General features: G+C 40.4%; 1 protein-coding gene across 2 annotated transcripts in view; it reads right to left on the bottom strand.

Moving 5' to 3' along the window:
- RP2 (RP2 activator of ARL3 GTPase) overlaps positions 1-21348 on the bottom strand; it is a 43487-nt gene that overhangs the window by 8385 nt on the left and 13754 nt on the right. The window contains 2 exon segments of one of the 2 annotated variants that reach the window (NM_001267788.1): positions 12333-12447; positions 18337-19002. In NM_001267788.1, the coding sequence (NP_001254717.1) occupies positions 12333-12447; positions 18337-19002 (781 nt within the window). 2 annotated transcript variants of the gene reach the window in all.

Raw genomic sequence — 21348 nt, 5'->3', positions numbered from 1 at the left:
AAACAGTTCAAAGCAATAACATTAACAATGTATTAGGTGTTTATAGCATATACAACAGTAATATATTACAATAATGACACAGGGATGAGAAAGAAGAATTAAGAATATAATGTTATCAGGTCCTTAGATGACAGGTGAAGTTGTGTAATATTAGAAGGTAGACTCAAATTATTTAAAAATATTTGCTGTAAAACCCAACATAACCATTAAGTAAGTTTTTGAAGAAGAGGTATAAATATAAGTCAATAAAGGAAATTAAGTGGAATTATAAAATTGCTAATAAGAAAAAAAGAACAAATGGAGTAGAAATCAGCTAGCAAGATGAGAGATTTTGATCCAGCTGTATCAATAATCCCTTTCAATGTGAATGGTCTAAATATGGCAGTTAAAAGAGACTGACAGACTGGATTAAAAAGCAAAAACCAACTACATGCTGTCTACAAAAACTCATTTTAAATATACAGCCTTGATAAGCTAAAAGAAAAGAGATAAATCTTTACAATGAAACACTAACCAAATGAAAGCTAGAGTAGCTATATTAATTTGAGATGAAGTAGATTTCACAACAAGGAAAACTATTAGAGATAAAGGAAGACATCAGAGTCGGACATGGTGACTTGTGTCTGTAATTCCAGCTACTCAGGAGGCCTAGGTGGGAGGATTACTTGGGCCCTAGGAGTTTGAGGCTGCAGTGAGCTATGACTGCACCACTGTACCCCAGACTGGGTGACAGAGCAAGAACCCCTCTCTTAAAAAAAAAATGAGGGACATCACATAATAATGAAAGATTCTCCAAGAAGATATAACAATCCTAAATGTGTATGCACATAATAACAGAGCTTCAAAATACATGAGACAAAACCTGACAGGATCTGAAAAGAGAACAGACAAATCCACAATTACAGTTGGAGACTTCAACACTCCTCTCTCATTGATTTATGGAACAAGTAGGCAGAAAATCAGCAAGGATACAAATAACCTGAATAGCACTATCAACCAACTTGACCTAGTGGACATTTATAGAAAATTCAACCAAGCAACAGCAGATTATACATTCTTCTCAGATGCACATAGACTATTCACCAAGATAAGCCATATTGTGCCATAAAACACATTTTAATAAACAGAAATCATACAAATGCGCATTCTTGGACCATAACAGGATTTAGAAATCAATAATAGAAATACACCTGGACAGTCCCCAAATGTTTGGAAATTAAACAATTATACTTCTAAATAATCTGTGGATCACTAAAAAATATTTTTAACTAAATCAGGGGTCAACATACTTTTTCTGTAAAGGGCCAGACAGGAAATATTTCAGGCTTTGTGTATCATAACATAATAGATAAAAGGATGAGTGGCCAGGTGCAGTGGCTTATGCCTGTAATCCCAGCACTTCGGGAGGCTGAGCGGGCAGATCACCTGATGTCAGGAGTTTGAGACTAGCCTGGCCAACGTGGTGAAACCCCATCTCTACTGAAAATACAAAACTTAGCCGGGCGTTGTGGCAGGCACCTGTAATCCCAGCTACTCGGGAGACTGAGGCAGGAGAATCGCTTGAACCCGGGAGGCGGAGGTTGCAGTATGCCACTGCACTCCAGCCTGGGTGACAAGAGCAAAACTCCATCTCAAAAAAAAGAAAAAAAAGAAAAAAAAGAAAAAAAAAGAATGAGCGTGGCTGTGCTCCAATAAGACTTCATTTATTAAAGCGCGCAGTGGGCCATATTTTGCCAAACTCTGACTTAAATAAAAATGAAAATACAACATATCAAAATTTGTGAGATGCACCTAAAGCAGTGCTTAAAGGAAAAATTGTAACATTGAATAACAAATATAGTCAATCCTCATTATATGCAGATCCCTTCATTTCAAATTTACCTACTTGCTAAAATTCATTTGTAACTCCCCAAATCAATGCTTGCAGTGCTTTCATGGTTATTTGTGGACATGCACAGTGGCAAAAAATTTGCATTGCCTGACGTGCGTGCTCCCAGCTGAGGCTGAACAAGGTGACACTCCGCCTTTTTGTTTCAGCTATTGTACTATAAGAAAGTGTCCTTTGTGAAGTCTAGGTAGTGCCATATTTTTCACATTTTTGTGCTTTTTGTTGGTGATTTTGCCTGTTTAAAATATCCCCTAGGTCAGGCACAGTGGCTCATGCCTGTAATCCCAGCACTTTGGGAGGTTGAGGAGGGAGGATTGCTTGAGGCCAGGAGTTCGAGATCAGCCTGGGTAACACGGCAAGACCCCAACTCTACAATATTGTTTAAAGAAAAATAGCTGGGGGCTGGGTGTGGTGGCACATGCCTGTAATCCCAGCACTTTGGGAGTCTGAGTTGGGTGGATCACCAGAGCCCAGGAGTTCAAGACCAGTCTGGGCAACAAAGCAAGACCTTGTCTCCTTTATGTTAAAAAAAAAAAAAAATAGCTGGGCATGTAGAGTGCACCTGTAGTCCTAGCTCCTTGGGAGTCTGAGGTGGGAGGATCACCTGAGCCCATGAGTTTGAGGTTACAGTGAGCTATGGTCACACCACTGCACTCTAGCCTGGGTGACAGAGCAAGACCCTGTCTCCAATAAAATAAAACAGCCCCCAAACGCAGTGCTGAAGTGCTATCTAATGGCTCCTAAACTGAGGAAGGCTGTGCTGTGCTTCGGGAGACAATGTGTTAGATAAGCTTTTCTCCAGCATGAGTTCTAGTGCTGTTGGCTGTGAGTTCAATGTTAATGAATCAACAGTATATACTAAATAATGTATCTTTAAACAGAAACACACATTAAACAAAGTTATGTCCTGGGCCAGGCACGGTGGCTCACACCTATAATCCCAGCACTTTGGGAGGCCGAGGCGGGCGGATCACCTGAGGTCAGGAGTTCGAGACCAGCCTGACCAACATGGAGAAACCCCGTCTCTACTAAAAATACAAAATTAGCCGGGCAAGGTGGTGCATGCCTGTAATCTCAGCTACTCGGGAGGCTGAGGCAGGAGAATCACCTGAACCCAGGAGGCCGGGGTTGCGGTGAGCCGAGATCATGCCATTGCACTCCAGCCTGGGCAATAAGAGCAAAACTCTGCCTTAAAAAAAAAAAAAAAAAAGTATGTATGAAAATCTACAACTGACGGCTGGGCGTGGTGGCTCACGCCTGTAATTCTAGCACTTTGGGGGGCTGAGGCGGGCGGATCACCTGAGGTCAGGAGTTTGAGAACAGCCTGACCAACATCAGGAAACCCTGTCTCCACTAAAAATACAAAATTAGCTGGGCATGGTGGTGCATGCCTGTAATCCCAGTTACTCGGGAGGCTGAGGCAGGAGAATCACTGCCTCAGCCTCCCAAAGTGCTGGGACTACAGGAGGGAGGGAGGGAGGGAGGGAGGGGGAGAGAGAGAGAGAGAGAGAGAGAGAGAGAGAGAGAGAGAGAGAGAGAACTTACAACTGACATAAATCCTTTTAAAATTTTAATTTAATTTAATTTTTTTTAAGAGATGGGGGTCTCATTTTGTACAGGCTGGTCTTGAACTCTTGGCTTCAAGCAATCTTCCTGCCTTGGCCTCCCAAATTGCTGGGATAACAGGCATGAGCAACTGTGCCTAGACCTGCAATCATTTTTGTTGTTGTTGTTGTTGTTTTGAGACAGGATCTCCTTAGGTCACTCCCCACCAGGCTGGAGTGCAGTGGTGTGATCTCAGCTAACTGCAACCTCTGCCTCCCAGGCTCAAGTGATCCTCCCACCTCAGTCTCCCAAGTAGCTGGGACCAAAGGCACACACCATCATACACCCAGCTAATTTTTGTATTTTTTTTGTAGAGATGAGGCTTTGCCTTGTTGCCCACGCTGGTCTCGAATTCCTGGGCTCAAGTGATCCACCTGCCTCGGCCTCCCAAAGTGCTGGGACTACAGGCATGAGCCACTGCACCCAGCCACTGACATCATTCTTTTTTTTTTTTTTTTTTTTGAGATGGAGTATTGCCCTGTCTCCTAGGCTGGAGTGCAGTGGCGCAATCTTGGCTCACTGCAACCTCCACCTCCTGGGCTCAAGTGATTCTCCTGCCTCAGCCTCCCGAGTAGCTGGGATTACAGGCAAGTGCCACCACGCCCAGCTAATTTTTTGTATTTTTAGTAGAGATGGGGTTTCACCATGTTGGCCAGGCTGGTCTCAAACTCCTGGCCTCAAGTGATCCACCCACCTCGGCCTCCCAAAGTGCTGGGATTACAGGCATGAGCCACCGCGCCCAGCCTCCTTACATCATTCCTAATGGTGAGACTGAACACTTACAGAATAGTGATGGAGGGCATCTCTGCCTCGCTCCTGAGATCAGCCTCCAGAGTAGCTGGGGCAACGGGCGCGTGACACCATGCTCGGCTCATTTTTTTTTTCCTTTTTGTAGAGACAAAGTCTCATTATGTTGCCTAGGCTGGTTTTGAACTCCTGGGCTCAAGCAATCCTCCTGCCTCGGCCTCCCAAAGTGTTGGGATTACAGGCATGAGCCACCACGCCTGGCCTATCTTGACAACTTTCCTGTGAATCTAAAATTATTCCAAAATTAAAAGTTGATTTAAAAAACACAATGAGATACCATGACACACCTATTAGAAAACTGACAATACTAAATGCTAGCACATTACCCAAGTGATTTTAAAAGTTATGTATACTCAAAAACCTATACACAATGCAGGTTCCTCAAAAAACTAAAAATAGAACTACAACATGATCCAGCAATTCCACAACTAGGTACAGATCCAAAAGAAAGGAAATTAATATGTCAAAGAGATATTTGCACTCATGATCACTGCAGCACTATTCACAACTGTCAAAATATGAAACTGGCCCATCAACAGATAAATAAAGAAAATGTGTTACATTTATACAATGGAATATTATTAAGTCATAAAAAGAATGAAATCCTGTCATTTGCAACAACATGGGTGGAACTAGGGACCATTAGGTTAAGTGAAATAAGCCAAGCACAGAAAGACAAATATCACATGCTCTCACTCATATGTGGGGGCTAAAAAAGTGGATCACGTGAAGATAGAGAGTAGATCGGTGGTTATCAGAGGCTGGAAAAGGGGACGGTGGGGTGAGAGGGAATGTGGAGAAAAAAAGAGAATGTAAATGTATTTATTACCACTGAACTGTATACTTATAAATGGCAAAGATGGTAAATTATGTATGTATATTTTACCTCAATAAATAAACTTACACACAAATGTTTATAGTGGCTTTATTCATAATTGGCAAAAACTGGAAACAAGCAGGATATCCAATAATTGAATGGAAAAACAAACTGGTACATCAATACAAGGAATACTATTCAGCAATAAAAAGGAACAAGTTAGCTGGGAGCGGTGGCTCATGCCCGTAATCCCAACACTTTGGGAGGCTGAGGCGGGTGGATCGCCTGAGGTCAGGACTTCGAGACCAGCCTGGCCAGCATGGTGAAACCCCATCTCTACTAAAAATACAAAAATTAGTTGGGTGTGGTGGCAGGCACCTGTAATCCCAGCTACTTGGGAAGCTGAGGCAGGAGACTCGCTTGAACCCAGGAGGCGGAGGTTGCAGTGAGCCAAGATCGTACCATTGCACTCCAGCCTGGGCAACAGAGCGAGACACTTTGTCAGAAAAAAGAAAAAAAAAAGGAACAAGTTATCGAGTCACCTAGCAAGAAGGCTGAATCACAAATGCATTTTAATAAATGAAGCCAGACTCAAAAGGCTACATATTGTATGATTCCATTTATGGGACACTCTGGAAAAGACAAAATCATAAGGATAGGAGACAAATCAGTTGCCAGGAGTTGTGGTTGACTGACTAAAGGGGCCACACAAGGGAAATGTTTAGGGAAAACTGTTTTCTATGGTACTGGGGTGATAAACGGGGTGGTGGACTTAATGCACTCATCAAAACTCATGCCAAATGAATGTTACTGTATGCAAATTTTAAAAAATTAACCAAGATGTCATGGTATCCAAGGATGGAATGCAGCTTGTGACAAATGAATCTAACAGTATTATAAATGTGTGCCAATACTTCAATGAAGGGGATAAGGGAAAAAGGAGCTGACCTCAGGACTTTGGAAAACTGTTTTGAGTGGCTACTGTAAGGCTAAAGACAAGACTATACAATACCAACTGCACTCTAGTTGGTAAATAAGTTTCTCACAGAGGTATGGGTTAGTAATTCTAAAACTATATTATATTTATACTAGGGTTAAACAAATAAGTGAATAAAATGTACATAATGAAAGCCAGGTTTCTCACTTTCAGAGTAAGAAGTCGCAAAAAAGCAAGGGAAGGGATGCTAGAGTGAACCCTGTGGTGCCGGATTAGGGTCAGAGGTATTTTAATAGATAGATAGATACAGGATTATAGATGTGTGTGTATATACAGGTTAATAGTCATACATGTACTTTTTACCTTTGTCTGTTGAAAAGGCCTAGAACCAGTGGTATTCCATTAGCAAAGGACACACCTAGCACCCAGATCTTGGCTTCTAACTATCATTCTAGAATAAAAGAAACCAGGGTTCCTTAGAGAAATGGTTGATACTAGTTCTGGAGCAAGGAAAAATACAGGATGAGCCTGGAGCATCTTGTAGGGCCAGAAAGTAAGGAAGTGTTCAAAATTCAAAAGGATGGGGCATGTCAAAGGGACAAAAAAGCCAACCTAAAAGAGCTCCAGATGGTTAAAACCAGAACAATTTGATAGTATTGGATTATAACTTAAAGAATAAAATACACACCCATGAGAAATAAATGACTGAATAAATGGGAAGAAGGGACAAATTTTTCTTTTTTTTTTCTTTTTCTTTTTCTTTTTTTTTTTGAGACAGAGTCTCACTCTGTCACCCAGGCTGGAGTGCAGTGGCATGATCTCAGCTCGCTGCAACCTCCACCTCCCAGGTTCAAACGATTCTCCTGCCTCAGCCTCCCGAGTAGCTGGGACTATGGGTGTGTGCCACCATGTCCAGCTAATTTATCTATTTTTAGTAGAGATGGGATTTCACCATGTTGGCCAGGATGGTCTTGACCTCTTGACCTCGTGATCCTCCTGCCTCGGCCTCCCAAAGTGCTGGGATTATAGGCGTGAGCCACCACGCCCAGTCAGGACAAATCTTTCTTACAGAATTCCAAATAATGTATGTGGATATTCCTGTCTCCCGATGTTAGAGCTTAATTCTCCTCTCCTTGATTGTGTGTTGATCTTAGTGACTCATTTTCAAGTGGAAAGGGAAACATGGAAACTTTACAGCAGAGAAATCTGGCAGACACCACCTCATATTGACATCATGTGCCCTGTGATGTCATGGATGAGAAGGGCACTTCCTCTTCCTAAAAACCTATAACCCTAGTCTAACCAGAGGAAAATGTCAGATAAACATAAATTGAGGAACATTCTACAAAATAATTGACCGCTACTATTCAAAAGTTTCAAGATTATGAGAAACAAGGAAAAACTGAAGAAATGTCACATCTGTCACAGGAAATTAAGGAGACATGGCAACAAAAAGCAATGTGGGATCTTGGACTGAATTCTGGAACTGAAAAAGGACGTAAGTTGAAAAACTGGTAAAATTTGAATGAAGTCTGTAGTTTAAGTTAGTATTTTACCAATGTAAATTTCTTAGCTTTGACAAATGTACTATGGTTATGTTAACATTTAGGGAAGCTGGGTAAGGGATATACAGAAACTTTCTGTACTATCTTTGCAATTTTTCTGTAAACCTAAAATCATTCCAATATAAAAAGTTTATTTCAAAAAAGCCCACAAATGTCCAGTAGCATCTCATCTCACTCAGACTACTATAGAAGCCAAAGTCTCTACAGTGGCCTACAAGGCCCTACATTATCTGACTCTCTCTCTACTACTTCTCGGACATCATCTACTATGTTTGTTGAATAACTGAATGAATTATTCCCTAAAACAAAATAACCCAAGTCTGACTAATCTGGAGAACTATTAAAAAAGGAATATTCCAAGGGTACATCTCAAAGATTTCTGAATTAGGCTTTCTGGGGAGGGAGTAGAAAATTTGTTTATTGGCTGGTCTCGGTGGCTTATGCCTATAATCTCAGCACTTTGGGAGGCTGAGGTGGATGAATTGCATGAGCCCAGGAGTTCGAGACTAGCCTGGGCAACATGGCAAAATGCTGTCTCTACAAAAAATGCAAAAATTAACTGGGTATGGTGGCGCACGACTGTAGTCCAGCTACCTGGGAGGCTGAGGTGAATGGATTGCTTGAGCCCAGGAGTCGGAGGCAGGAGGATTGTTTGAGCCCCGGAGACAGAGGTTGCAGTGAGCCAAGACTGCATCACTGCACTCTAGCCTGGGCAACAGAGTGAGACCCTGTCAAAAAAAAGAGAGGAGAGGGGAGGGGAGGGGAGGGGAGGGGTGGGGAGGGGAAATTTGTTTATGTATTATGTATTTGAGACAAGGTCTCACTCTGCTGCCCAAGCTGGAGTGCAGTGGAGCGATCATGGGTCACTGCAGCCTTAACCTCCCTGGGCTCAGGTGATCCTCCCACCTCAGCCTCCAAGTAGCTAGGACTACAGGTGCACACCATCACACGCAGCTAATTTTTGTAGAGACAGGGTTTTGCCATGTTGCCCAGGCTGGTCTTGAACTCCTAGGCTCAAGCGATCTGCCTGCCTCAGCCTCCCAAAGTGCTGGAATTACAGGTCTGAGCCACCGTGCCTGGCTGAAAATGTACATTTTTAAAAGCACCCTGGATGATTCTGAGAATTATCCAGATTTGGAGATCCTCATGATGGAAAACAATGAATTCTCTTATTAAGCAGTCAAATAGCTTTATTAAATATTAAAAATAAATGTGACTATTGCAACTAAAGAGGAAAATTGAGAGACTCTGAGGTGCAAATTATTTAAGATACATGGGAATTCTCAAAAAAATATATAATAAATAAGACCACCCTTAGTTCAGTACAGTGGTTCTCAACTGGGAGCAATTTTGCCTCCTTCCCACACCCCTGGGGACATCTGGCAACATCTGGAAACATTTTTGGTTACCACAACTGGGGTGGTGTTTTATTGGCATCTAATGGGTACAGGCCAGAGATGCTGCCAAACATCTTGTAAGGTATAGGACAGCCTCTCATAACAAAGAATTACCTGGCCTAAAATGTCTGTACTGCCACAGTTGAGAAACCCTGCCTTAGGATGACTGATGGCCGCTTTTAGATAAGGGCCCAGTCCATCCAACTCCTGCTAGAATATCACCACTGCCAGCCTACTCACTATTCCACAGGAATCAATGCATTGCTGAGCAGCTTAAAAGTTTTCCCCAACTTTTTATTTTGAAAATTTCTATACATTATAGAAGAGTTGAAAGAATAGCATAAATATGCATTTGCCCTTCACCTACACCCACCAAAAGTTAACATTTGTCCCCATTTGCTTTATTACAAAATAAACACCATCTATCTGCACATATATGCTTTGTTTTGCTGAGTCATTTGAAAGTAGCAGACATAAGAACACTTCAGCATGTATCTCCTGCATAACCACACCACCATTATCATAGCAAAGGATATTAACGATAATTCTATCTCATCTTCAAACTTCCCCACTTGTCCCAAATATGCCTTTTACAGCTCACTCCAACCCAATCTAAGATCCAATCAAGGTTCACTCATTGCATTTAGTTATGTCTCTTTAGTTTCTTAAGCCAGAATAATTCCCCCATCTTTTTTGTTTTCCATTATACTGTCTGAAGAGACCTAGCCAGTTGTCTTGTAGAAGGTCTTCTATTTTGGATTTGTCTTATTTCCTTATGGTGTCATTTAACATATTTATTTTCTTCCTACAAACTAGAAGTCTTGGCTCAATTAGATTCAGGCTACTTTGGCAAGAACACTCTACATGTGATGTTGTGTATTTTTTTCACTGCATCACATCACAAATAACACACGTCAGGCTGTCCATCAAAGATGCTGTTTGATCACCGGGTTAACATGGTGATCACCAAATCTCTGCTGTAAAGGTTTCCCCCTTTGAATTAGGATGTATAAATATCCTCTTTTTTTGAGACAGAGTCTTGCTCTTTCACACAGGCTGGAGTGCAGTGGCGCAATCTTGGCTCATTGCAACCTCTGCCTCCCAGGTTCAAGCAATTATCTGCCTCAGCCTCCCGAGTAGCTGGGATTACAGGCACCTGCCATCACACCGGGCTAATTTTCATATTTTTAGTAGAGACGGGGTTTCACCATGTTGACCAGGCTGGTCTCAAACTCCTGACCTCGTGATCCACCCGCCTTGGCCTCCCAAAGTGTTGGGATTACAGGCATAAGCCACCACACCCAGCCAAATATCCTACTTCTTAGCAACTTTTACCCCAATAGTTTTAGCACCCACTGATAATCTTTGTCTGAAATAATTATTACATTGGGGTTGGAAATGGTGATTTCCAAAGTCCATCATTCCTTCTGCATCTTTTAGCTCACAATATTCTGTAAACAGCAGATGAACATTCTTTTCTTCCCTCCCCTTTTTGTTTAACAATATGGATGCATAGATTTATGTTGCTAAATCATTACCTTCATTCTTCTTCTCTTTTTTGGGGACAAGGTCTTGCTCTGTTGCCCAGGCTGCAGTGCAGTGGCGTGAGCATAACTCACTGCAGCCTCAAGCTCCTGGGCTCCAGCGACCTCCCACCTCAGCTCCTGAGTAGCTGGGACTACAGGTATGCATCATCCCTAGCTAATTTTTGTATTTTTTGTAGAGACAGGGTCTTGCTACGTTGCCCAGGTGGGTTTCAAACTCCTGGCTTTAAGCAATCCTTCCACCTCACCCTCCCAAAATGCTGGGATTACAGGGGTTAAGCACTACATCTAGTCCCAGTATTCTTTTTAATTGTTAAATTGTCCCGAATTTGGCCCATGGAAACTCCTTCAAGCTGGCTCCTAAGATCTTTTGATATGAACTCATCAGTCTTTGAATACCTCCTATAGGCATCTCTGGTTTTTAAGACTTGTTTGTATGATATTTATTTGCTGAAATTCCTGCAACATCTGCTTACTGTTTTTAGTTCTACTTTTTGCAGCAATAGAACATTTTACTTCTTCCATGTGGAATTTTCTGTTACTTAAATGCAGATACTATATTTGGGTTGGAACAATTCTGTAATACTACTTCACTAACATCACACAAGTACATAAATCATTAATTTAGCCCTACCGATAGGCTCACTTTATTCCTAACTCTCACACTTTAGTATGTCCAATACACTTATTACCTGATTCAATTTCCAAAAGCTGCTAAGAGGTTAAAGGTTCACTTTCAAGCTTCCAAATGTTCCCACATCAAAATGGTTGCATTAAAGGGGCCAGGTCAGAATTTCCTACATATATTCTGGGGTAGAGTCATGCAGGGGTCACAGCAAGTCCTTGCTACCACTACAGTAACCACAAAAGTATTATCAAATACTGCATTAATACTTACCAGCTGAGTTACACCCAGCATTACTTATTATCCTAACAATCCTCTAACATTTGCATACAGATTTTTGCAGTTTATTATAATGTTTTTATACATAAAGAGCACATAAAATGCAGATGGGCCCTCTCTCTAGGGTATACCCAATCAACACTGCATATTACTATACATATTTGCTCAGGCCAGTCAAGGAAAGCCTGATGAGCCTTGAGCAAACAATGTACCCACTCTGAACAGGTAAAGAGTACTCTGTCCTCTAGAATCAATACACCTTCAAATACAGGTAGGCAGACAGTAACCCTTGAGGTGGGCACACATACTCAAGTTCCTCTCTTTGAAGACCTATATCCAGTATCTGAAATTTATTGGTGGCATTTACCCATTAGGGAAAACAATTCTAATTATACACAGGAAGTTAATCAATCATATTAAATACATAAAATAGTATACCACTTTATATTTCTTATTTCTTTTCTGGTATGATTAAAGCACACTGAAGATAGAAAGAATCTTTATCAAGTGCTTTGCAACTCTGAGCAGGGAGTATGAAATATTTACTCACACTATAAAGGTACAACGATAATACAATAATTAAAATAATAAGATACATAATAAAATGTGACTTTCAGTACTAAGAACAGAGGATAGGGGAAAAAAAAGGATAGGGAAAAAAAGGGAAAAAAATTAGTTAACTAATTTCTAGTTAGTTATCTAGGGCTCCTTGAGTGATGTGAAATTTTGACATTTCTGAACAATAACAGAAAAAAAAGAACAAATGAGAAAGAGAAGGCAATGTAAAAGAAATGTTAAAGGCAAAAGTAAATCAAATTGGTATGTAAAGAAAATATCCACAAAAGTATACCAATCATCCAGAAGGTACCTTTGTTCACAAGAGGAAGGAAGTCAGGTGCTTTTTCCCGAAAAACCCTTTGAGCATCCTCAGCTTTCATGGACACTTCCTTTGTCTGAACTAGGAAAAAGCCTTTACCAACCATCTGTGAAAATAAAATTTAATTGAGATTTTAAAATGAACTTCTGAGACTAAAACAATGATTTCCTATTCTAGTATTTCTCTGTATAAAATGCAACAACAGCACACTGATTTTTGTTTTAATTATAAGTCTAATTCAGGGTGTTTGCTATAATAAGTTCTCACTATATATATGAGATTCTTTCTTACAGATGGGTGGTTCTGGTTTAGTACTGCAGTTAAGAGTAAGGGTCAAATAAATGTGAATTATCTCTCAAGTTTAAAACATGATTAAAATTTTTCTACGACCACATGGAAGTTTTAGTTTGGTGATACTGCGAATGTCCAATAAGAAGAGAATGGTTAAGTAAACTATGGTACAGTCATATGACGAAATGCCATAGTTCATTACATTTATCATAGTTCATTAAATACAACAAAGATGTTATAATAAAATGAGGAAAAGCTTATGTAATAATGTTAATTTTACTTTTATTTATTTTTCTTTTCTTTTTTTTTTTTTTTTTGAGACAGGGTGTCACTCTGTTGCCCAGGCTGGAATGTAGTGGTGCAATCATAGCTCACTGCAGCCTCAAACTCCTGGGCTCAAACGATTCTCCCACCTCGGCCTCCCAAGCAGCTAGGACTACAGGCCTGTGCCACCATGCCCGGCTAATTTTTAAAATTTTTTTGTAGAGACAGGTTCTGGCCATGTTGCCAGGCTGATCCTGAACTCCTGGGCTCAAGCCATCCTCCTGCCTCAGCCACCCAAGATGCTGGAATTATAAGCATGAGCCACTGCACCTGGCCAATAATGTTAATTTTAAAAGGCATGATACAAATTTATATAGTATAGCACAATAATGGTAGATCACACTTATGGAGCACTTACTATGTGGCAGGCAGTTTTATGTACTTTACATATATATATTTAACCCTCTCATGAAGTAGGTATCATTACCCTTATTGTACAGATGTGAAAACTAAGGCGCACAGTGATTAAGGAACTTGCCCAAGGACATTTAACAATTAAGTGACAGAGCTGTGATTCAAACCTAGTTAATCCGATTACAGACTAAATAACTTTAAAAATTATTCCTAAAAAGATTATTCAAGGTATGGCACAATTATGTATTGATTTTAAACTTATTTTATTCTTTCTTATTTCTATAATTCTCCACAATGAGGACATATTAATTTTTAAAGTAATTATGAAAGTAGTTTTTAAAAATGCAAAGTCAGCCCAGCATCATGGCTCACACCTGCATTCCGAGCACTCTGAGAGGCCAAGTTGGGAGGATTGCTTGAGACTAGGAGTTTGAGACCAGCCTGGGAAACACAGCAAGACCCCATCTTTATAAAAAATTTTTAAAAATTAGCCAGGTGTGGTGGTGTGTGCCGGTAGTCCTAGCTACTCAGGAGGCTGAGGTGGGAGGATCCCTTAAGCCCAGGAGTTAGAGGCTACACTGAGCTATGATCTCACCACTGCACTCCAGCCTGGACAACAGAGCAAAACCTTGTCTCTAAAAAAAAAAAAGTAGTTATTCCAACCACTTAATTTTTAGCAAAGCTTGTTAGGTTTTTAATAATTAAAAGTAACATATATTCTCAACACAGAACATTTGAAAAATAAAAAATAGAAATGAAGAAATATCAACCAGGGTGCTACAACTAAAAGATGCTACTGCCATACAGGCATACCCTCCCAGTTTTCTTTTTCTCCCATTACAGAAATAATATATGCTCATTGTTAAATCCACAGAACTACAAAAAAAAAAAAAAACCTCTTAATAAAACGACTGTTAACATTTAAGTATCTATAACTTTCCAGATTTACCTACTTAAAAGAATCAGTTACTTACATAATATTCTACAGATTTTCACTTACTTGATTGTGACATTTTCTACATAAAATCAGTTTTAATGGCTAATAGTATTTCATCCTATGGCTACATTATTCCATACCATTCCATCAAATTTTATCAAACTCAAATCCTATTTCAGAATCTTGAAATACCCTCATTCAATGCTGCCTCCAAAAAAATAAACATACATTTAAAAATTGTAGAGAATTACATGGACATCACTGCCAGATGACTGTAAAATAAAAATATCAGAAACAATTCTACCTCTCTTATTTTCTAGAGTGCTTATCATATCTCATTTTATAAACACAAACTGATATGATTATGATGATTACTTCAAAATAATGTTACCTAAATAATAAACTATACTTTAATATTTCCCCACAGATATTTGGAGAGACTCCTTTTCATGAAAATTCTTCTACTTTTAAAGACTTAAAAATAGTGGTAACTACCCAACTTCAATTTCAGATGATGAAATACTCCCAAACAATTCAAACTATTTTATTCTACTTTATCCTGTACATATCTGTGATGTAGGTAAGAAAAGTCGAGGAATGTGATTTTTATTGTTTGTTTGTGTTTGAGACAGAGTCTTGCTCTCTCGCCCAGGCTGGAGTGCAGTGGTGTGATCTTGGCTTACTGCAACCTCTGCCTCGTGGGTTCAAGCAATTCCCTGCCACAGCCTCCCGAGTAGCTGGGATTACAAGTGTCCACCACCACGCCTGGATAATTTTTGTATTTTTAGTAGAGACGGGGTTTCGCCATCTTGGCCAGGCTGGTCTTGAACTCCTGATCTCATGATCCACCCGCCTCGGCCTCCCAAAGTGCTGGGATTACAGGCGAGAGCCACCACGCCTGGCTGGAATCTGATTTTTACGTGAGAAAACCAAAGTCTAGTAACTTCTCTTGGCTTCCTATGGAGTGTACTTTCTGCTTTACCCAGCCTTTTTAGACTTCCTACCCTCTCTCAAATTGTATACTTCCTATTGCAAAAAAAAAAAAAAAAAAAAAGTATTTAATGCATTAAAACAATGTGAAACAAAATTCTGTGATCCTCCTGGGGTTTAACAAATATAGAGTTAGCAATCATAGTTTCAGTCTAAGCTGTCCTAAGACACTTGTGTTATGACATGAGAAAGACTCAAGTTTTATTTTTTTCATCTCAAGATTCACTAGCTTCTATACATATTTCCCTGTGAACTCATTTCATTTTTTAAAAATGTAATCTCTCAATATAATATGTAAGTCTTTTGTCTTTCAGCATGTTTTGATACCCTCTTCACATGTACTTGGTATTTTATTTTTTGTTTGTTCTCTTCATTCCTTAATTCTGTACTTTCAGAATAAGATAACTATAGCCAAATAGTCCCTAGACTGGAAGGCCCTAGAGTCCACATGCTTTCAGTCACATTCCTGCTCCACCAGGCATTCAGCAACTTGCCTTTACCACTGAGGCAGCATAACAGCATCATGTTTAAGGGTTAAGGTGTGGCCTACACAGCTAGACTGCCTGGACTGGAATCATGGCTCTGCTGTTTACCAGCTGAATGATCTTTTGCAAGGTACTTACCCTCTTTTGGTCTATTTTTCATATCTGTAAAATGGGGAATAATAGCACTTATTTCATAGAGTTGTTTTGAGTATTGAGTTAATTCATTTAAATTCCTTTCCATAGTGCCTGGCATATAGTAAACACTATGTAAGTGTTAGTTATTATTATCGCTGTGGGATTATTGTTTATATTGTATTCCAGGGGATATCTAAAGAACATCATTCTTCCTGGTCATATTCTTTTCAAGGGCACACAACACTCCCATTTCACATACCAGATACCAAAGGTTAAAAGGTTAAGAACATTTGATGACTCATGAAGAAACACTGTTTTGATGGCTTTTCTCTTTAAGCATGCTAAATATTCTTTATGTCCACTCCTCATTACCTACGAAAAAGGAGTTTAACCTAAATAATTACATATTTTGAAAATTGTATGTAGTTTTTTTAAAAAAAATCACCATACAGCATAATGAAAGCATTTACCTCTCAGATGTTGGATTAACATGTGATCAGATAGCTCAAAAGCCAGAAGCACATTTTTCTATATCTTACCAGATTCATAGAATGTTTTTATCACATAGGCATAAGCAAAAAAGAAAATCTAGAAGTTTTAAAATTATACTTTGACTTCTGTTGGTTTAAAAACTATACCTCAGATATACTTTGTAGATTTCAGACATTTCTACATGGGTTTTCTACATTGTGGAATGTATAGCTATTGAGAGGTATTCATTTTTAATATTTTCCTAAAATCATTCCTATTGATATGTTCCAACTTTAAAAAAAATCCACTCAAAAAGAGACTTGATGAGTTTTCCAGCCAAGCATGGTGGCTCTCACCTATAATCCCAGCACTTTGGGAGGCCGAGGTGAGTAGATTGCTTGAGGTCAGGAATTAGAGACCAGCCTAACCAACATGGCAAAACCCTGTCTCTACTAAAAATACAAAAATTAGCAGGCATGGTGGCGGGCATCTGTAATCCCAGCTACTCGGGAGGCTGAGGCAGGAGAATCGCTTAAACCCAGGAGGCAGAGGTTGCAGTGAGCTGATATGGCGCCACTATACTCCAGTCTGGGAGACAAAGTGAGACTCTGTCTTAAAAAAAAAAAAGAGACTTGATGAGTTTTCCATTCACTTCTCCATTTCTGTCAGTTTGGTTTTTAAATTCAAACAGATTCCTCCTGAAGGTACCTGATTAATGCATAATCAATACATCCTACTGCTGTCTTCCCACTGGAGCACCCATCAACTAAGGAACTGCTGCTTCTGGAGCCCCTAACCTCTGTATCTCCAACTATTTTTCAAGCAGAAGCTGCAACCCCAAAAACCCTTCTCTACTCATGAGCTCACCAAGACCCACTGTTCATAAGCCTATGAGTTTTGCCAACCTAGCTTCCATCTCACTCTTCTGCATCAAGCTCCCTTCTATGGCAATAAAGGAAAATAAGGAACATAATGTGGAGGTTGCTGTCACAGTCACAACAGGGTCCAAAAGTTGTATTCCTAAATGTATTTTTGGCTGGGCGTGGTGGCTCATGCCTGTAATCCTAGCACTTTGGGAGGCTGAGGCAGGCAGATCACGAGGTCAAGAAATCGAGATCATCCTGGCCAACATGGTGAAACCCTGTCTCTACTAACAATACAAAAAAAATTAGCTGGGCGTGGTGGTGCACACCTGTAGTCCCAGCTACTTGGGAGGCTGAGGCAGGAGAACTGCTTGAACTCGGGAGGCAGAGGTTGCAGTGAGCCGAGATCGCACCACTGCACTCCAGCCTGGTGACAGAGCGAGACCCCGTCTCTCTCTCTCTCTCTCTCTCTCTCTCTCTCACACACACACACACACACACACACACACACACACAAATTGCATTTTCTTACCCCCTAACCAATTAGAACTCCAAAGAAATTTCCCCACTAAATAATTATAAAATGTCATGCTTTACTAAGCAGTACTACTTTTGTGAGCTTCTCTGGAAATCATCTAGTATAATGAAAACTCTTTAAGGGCAGAGAATTTTGTCTATGTATCTTCATCTCCAGCATATACTGTAGTTCATCATTTCTGAGTTGCTATCAATTATAAGATGCATTCCAGATAAGCAAAACCATGGAAAACAAATAGACATCCTATCATCAGTGAAATATAGCAGTAACTAGCACATAATAGGTGCTTAATGCTTACTGAATTGAATTTTTTTTTAAAGTTTCTTTGGGAAAGCAAACTTTAAAAAAGCAGTCTACTTACAAACAAATGCTTAATGCTTACTGAATTGAATTATATATATATTTTTAAAGTTTCTTTGAGAAAGTATTTTGAGGCCCCAGCAATCTACTTACAGACGAATCTATTGGGGGAGGGGGTGGTGGCAAAGGATTATAACTTGAGGGTTGCCTGTATTTCCAATAGCCAATTTGAAAAGAATGGAAGTACTCCATAGTGGTCCATTTTTAAATCTAGGTGTATGACTATTTCTCTTCTCTTTGTCCTTACCTCATCAATTAGCTTCCTGGCATTTGCAATAGTATAATCACCAGCAAATAAAACCACTAAGCATGATTCATCGCTGCTCTTCTGTCTCTGACCCCGGGATATTGGAACAATGCTTCTATTGGCTTCTGTGGAAACACGAACAGCTTTGAGCTCTTCAGTAGTAGGTATAGGAACATAGTCCTGAACCACAGCATCTTCTGGAAGAAGGCTCCAGTTGAGTTCTCCTGACACAGGTGTAAAGTCATGAATGTTACTCCATGTATTGTTGAAGATACTTAGCCCTGCATCTTTGAACTGGAAAGCTAATTCAGGATAGTACCATTGAAAACAGCCAAATTTGATATTTGAGGAAGACTCAATGATGGGTTGAGTGGCACAACACAAAAAGACTTCCAGCTTTCTACAATCTCGCACACGAAATTGTTGGCAGGCTAATGTGCACTTGCAATCTCTGCAATTCCGGAAAAACACGCTGCCTTTCACGGGTCCCAGAAAAATTATGCAGTTAGTACAGTCATCAATGGTAATTGTAGCAGAGTGATCAAAAATATAGATGTTACAGTTCTCACAGTCTTGAATGAGAAACTGTTGTCCTGCTACTGTCCCAGGTAAGCGACCTACTGTTTCATCCTTCAGTCCACTGAACATGTAGTCTTTTGGATCAACCTGCAGGAACAAAACACAGACCTTGAGTATTATTAACATTATTCAACAAATATCAACTAAATGCCTATTGGCTGCCAGGCACAGTTCTTAGTGCTGAAATAGAAATTCTTAATCTCAATGACTTTGAAACACAATAAGGAAATGAACAGGACAAATTGTTTCTCTCAATAATAATATAAAACTTATGATCTTAGTCAATATACACACCTCCCAGAAGACAGATCCATTCTCTTTGCTATTAAATTGTGTTCTGGGCATGAAAGCTAAAGGGTAGCCTCTGTGACACTATGGTTTGAGTTTTCCCATGACTTAACCCAAGTGACACCTACATCATCATTGCTACTGTCAATATTATCAGTAGGCTTTTAGCCTATTTGGAATTTATATAAGTGAAAAATGTACTAAGCTTTGTAGAGTACCAGGGTCAAAAATATATTTTTAAATGATTGTTTTAATAAAAGGGACTATGAAAAATTCAACTCATATCCTATGTATCTAATGATCTTAACCACAACCTTGCTATTTCAGCTTTCTGATTCCTTTTCTTTTTTGATGCTTCATTTTTAAAACTTCTACTTCTCTAAAAAATTCTGAGGCTGGGTGCAGTGGCTCTTGCTTTTAATCCCAGCACTTTGGGAGGCCGAGGTGGGAGGATCAGATGAGACCAGGAGTTCGAGACCAGCCTGGCCAACATGGCGAAACCCCGTCTCTATTAAAAATAAAAAAATTACCCAGGCGTGGTGGCACACGTCTGTAATCCCAGCTACTCGGGAGGCTGAGGCAGAATAGCTTGAGCCTTGGAGGTGGAGGCTGCAGTGAGCCGAGATCGCACCACTGCACTCCAGCCTGGGGGACAGAGTGAGACTTTCTCTCTCAAAAAAAAAAAATAATAATAATAATAATAAAATAAAATTCTGAAAATGGGAATGTACCCAGACTGAAATATATTTCTCTATCCTTTTTCAAATCAATGTATGGGTCTCAGTTTCTAAACCCCAACTGATTTCTGCAATATGCTATAGAAAACAGAAGAACCTGAAGGCACAAGAATCACAATATGTAAATGCAAGCAAATTTGATTCAAGCATTTATTAAGCTACAATGCAATTTTTCAAATTTGGCCATTTCTATCCTTAGATCTTCCAAACTATAGCTCAATCTTTTCTTTTTTTTTTTTTTTTTTTTTTTTTTGAGACGGAGTCTCGCTGTGTCTCCCAGGCTGGAGTGCAGTGGCGTGATCTCGGCTCACTGCAAGCTCCGCCTCCCGGGTTCACGCCATTCTCCCGCCTCAGCCTCCCAAGTAGCTGAGACTACAGGCGCCCGCCACCACGCCCGGCTAGTTTTTTGTATTTTTAGTAGAGACGGGGTTTCACCATGTTAGCCAGGATAGTCTCGATCTCCTGACCTCGTGATCCACCCGCCTCGGCCTCCCAAAGTGCTGGGATTACAGGCTTGAGCCACCGCGCCTGGCCTCAATCTTTTCTTTCATTCTTTCTTTCCTTCCTTCCTTCATTTTTATTTTTATTTATTTATTTTATTTTTTTGAGACAGAGTCTCACTCTGTCGCCCAGGCTGGAATGCAATGGCGCAATCTTGGCTTACCGCAAGCTCCACCTCCCGGGTTCATGCCATTCTCCAGCCTCAGCCTCCTGAGTAGCTGGGACCACAGGCGCCTGCCACCATGCCCGGCTAATTTTGTTTTTACATATATTTTTTTCTGTCTGAGACGGAGTCTCACCCTGTTGCCCAGGCTGGAGTACAGTGGCGCGAACTCGGCTCTCTCCTGTCTCAGTCTCCCGAGTAGCTGGGACTACAGGCACCCGCCACCACGCCCGGCTCATTTTTTGTATTTTTTAGTAGAGACCGGGTTTCACCATGTTAGCCAGGATGCTCTCAATCTCCTGACCTTGAGATCCGCCCGCCTCAGCCTCCCAAAATGCTAGGATTACAGGCGTGAGCCACTGCGCCTGGCCCCTGTTTTTGTATTTTTAGTAGAGATGGGGTTTCACCATGTTAGCCAGGATGGTCTCGATCTCCTGACCTTGTGATCCACCTGCCTCCGCCTCCCAAAGTGCTGGGATTACAGGCGTGAGCCACCGTGCCCGGCCTTTTTCTTTCTTTCTTTTTTTTTTTTTGAGATGGAGTTTCACTCTTGTCACCCAGGCTGGAGTACAATGGCGCGATCTTGGCTCACTGCAACCTCCACCTCCTTAATTCAGTTAGCAAGTGCAAGCTAACTGAATTCAAGCGATTCAAGCGATTCTGCTGCCTCAGCCTCCCAAGTAGCTGGGATTACAGGCGTGCGCGACCATGACCAGCTAATTTTGTATTTTTAGTAGAGATGGG

This window comes from Macaca mulatta, chromosome X, assembly GCF_049350105.2.
Source record: "Macaca mulatta isolate MMU2019108-1 chromosome X, T2T-MMU8v2.0, whole genome shotgun sequence".
In the NCBI taxonomy this organism is placed as follows: Eukaryota; Metazoa; Chordata; class Mammalia; order Primates; family Cercopithecidae; genus Macaca; species Macaca mulatta.
The sequence above is the reverse complement of the archived record's forward strand: the minus strand, read 5'-3'. Positions and strand labels throughout refer to the sequence as shown.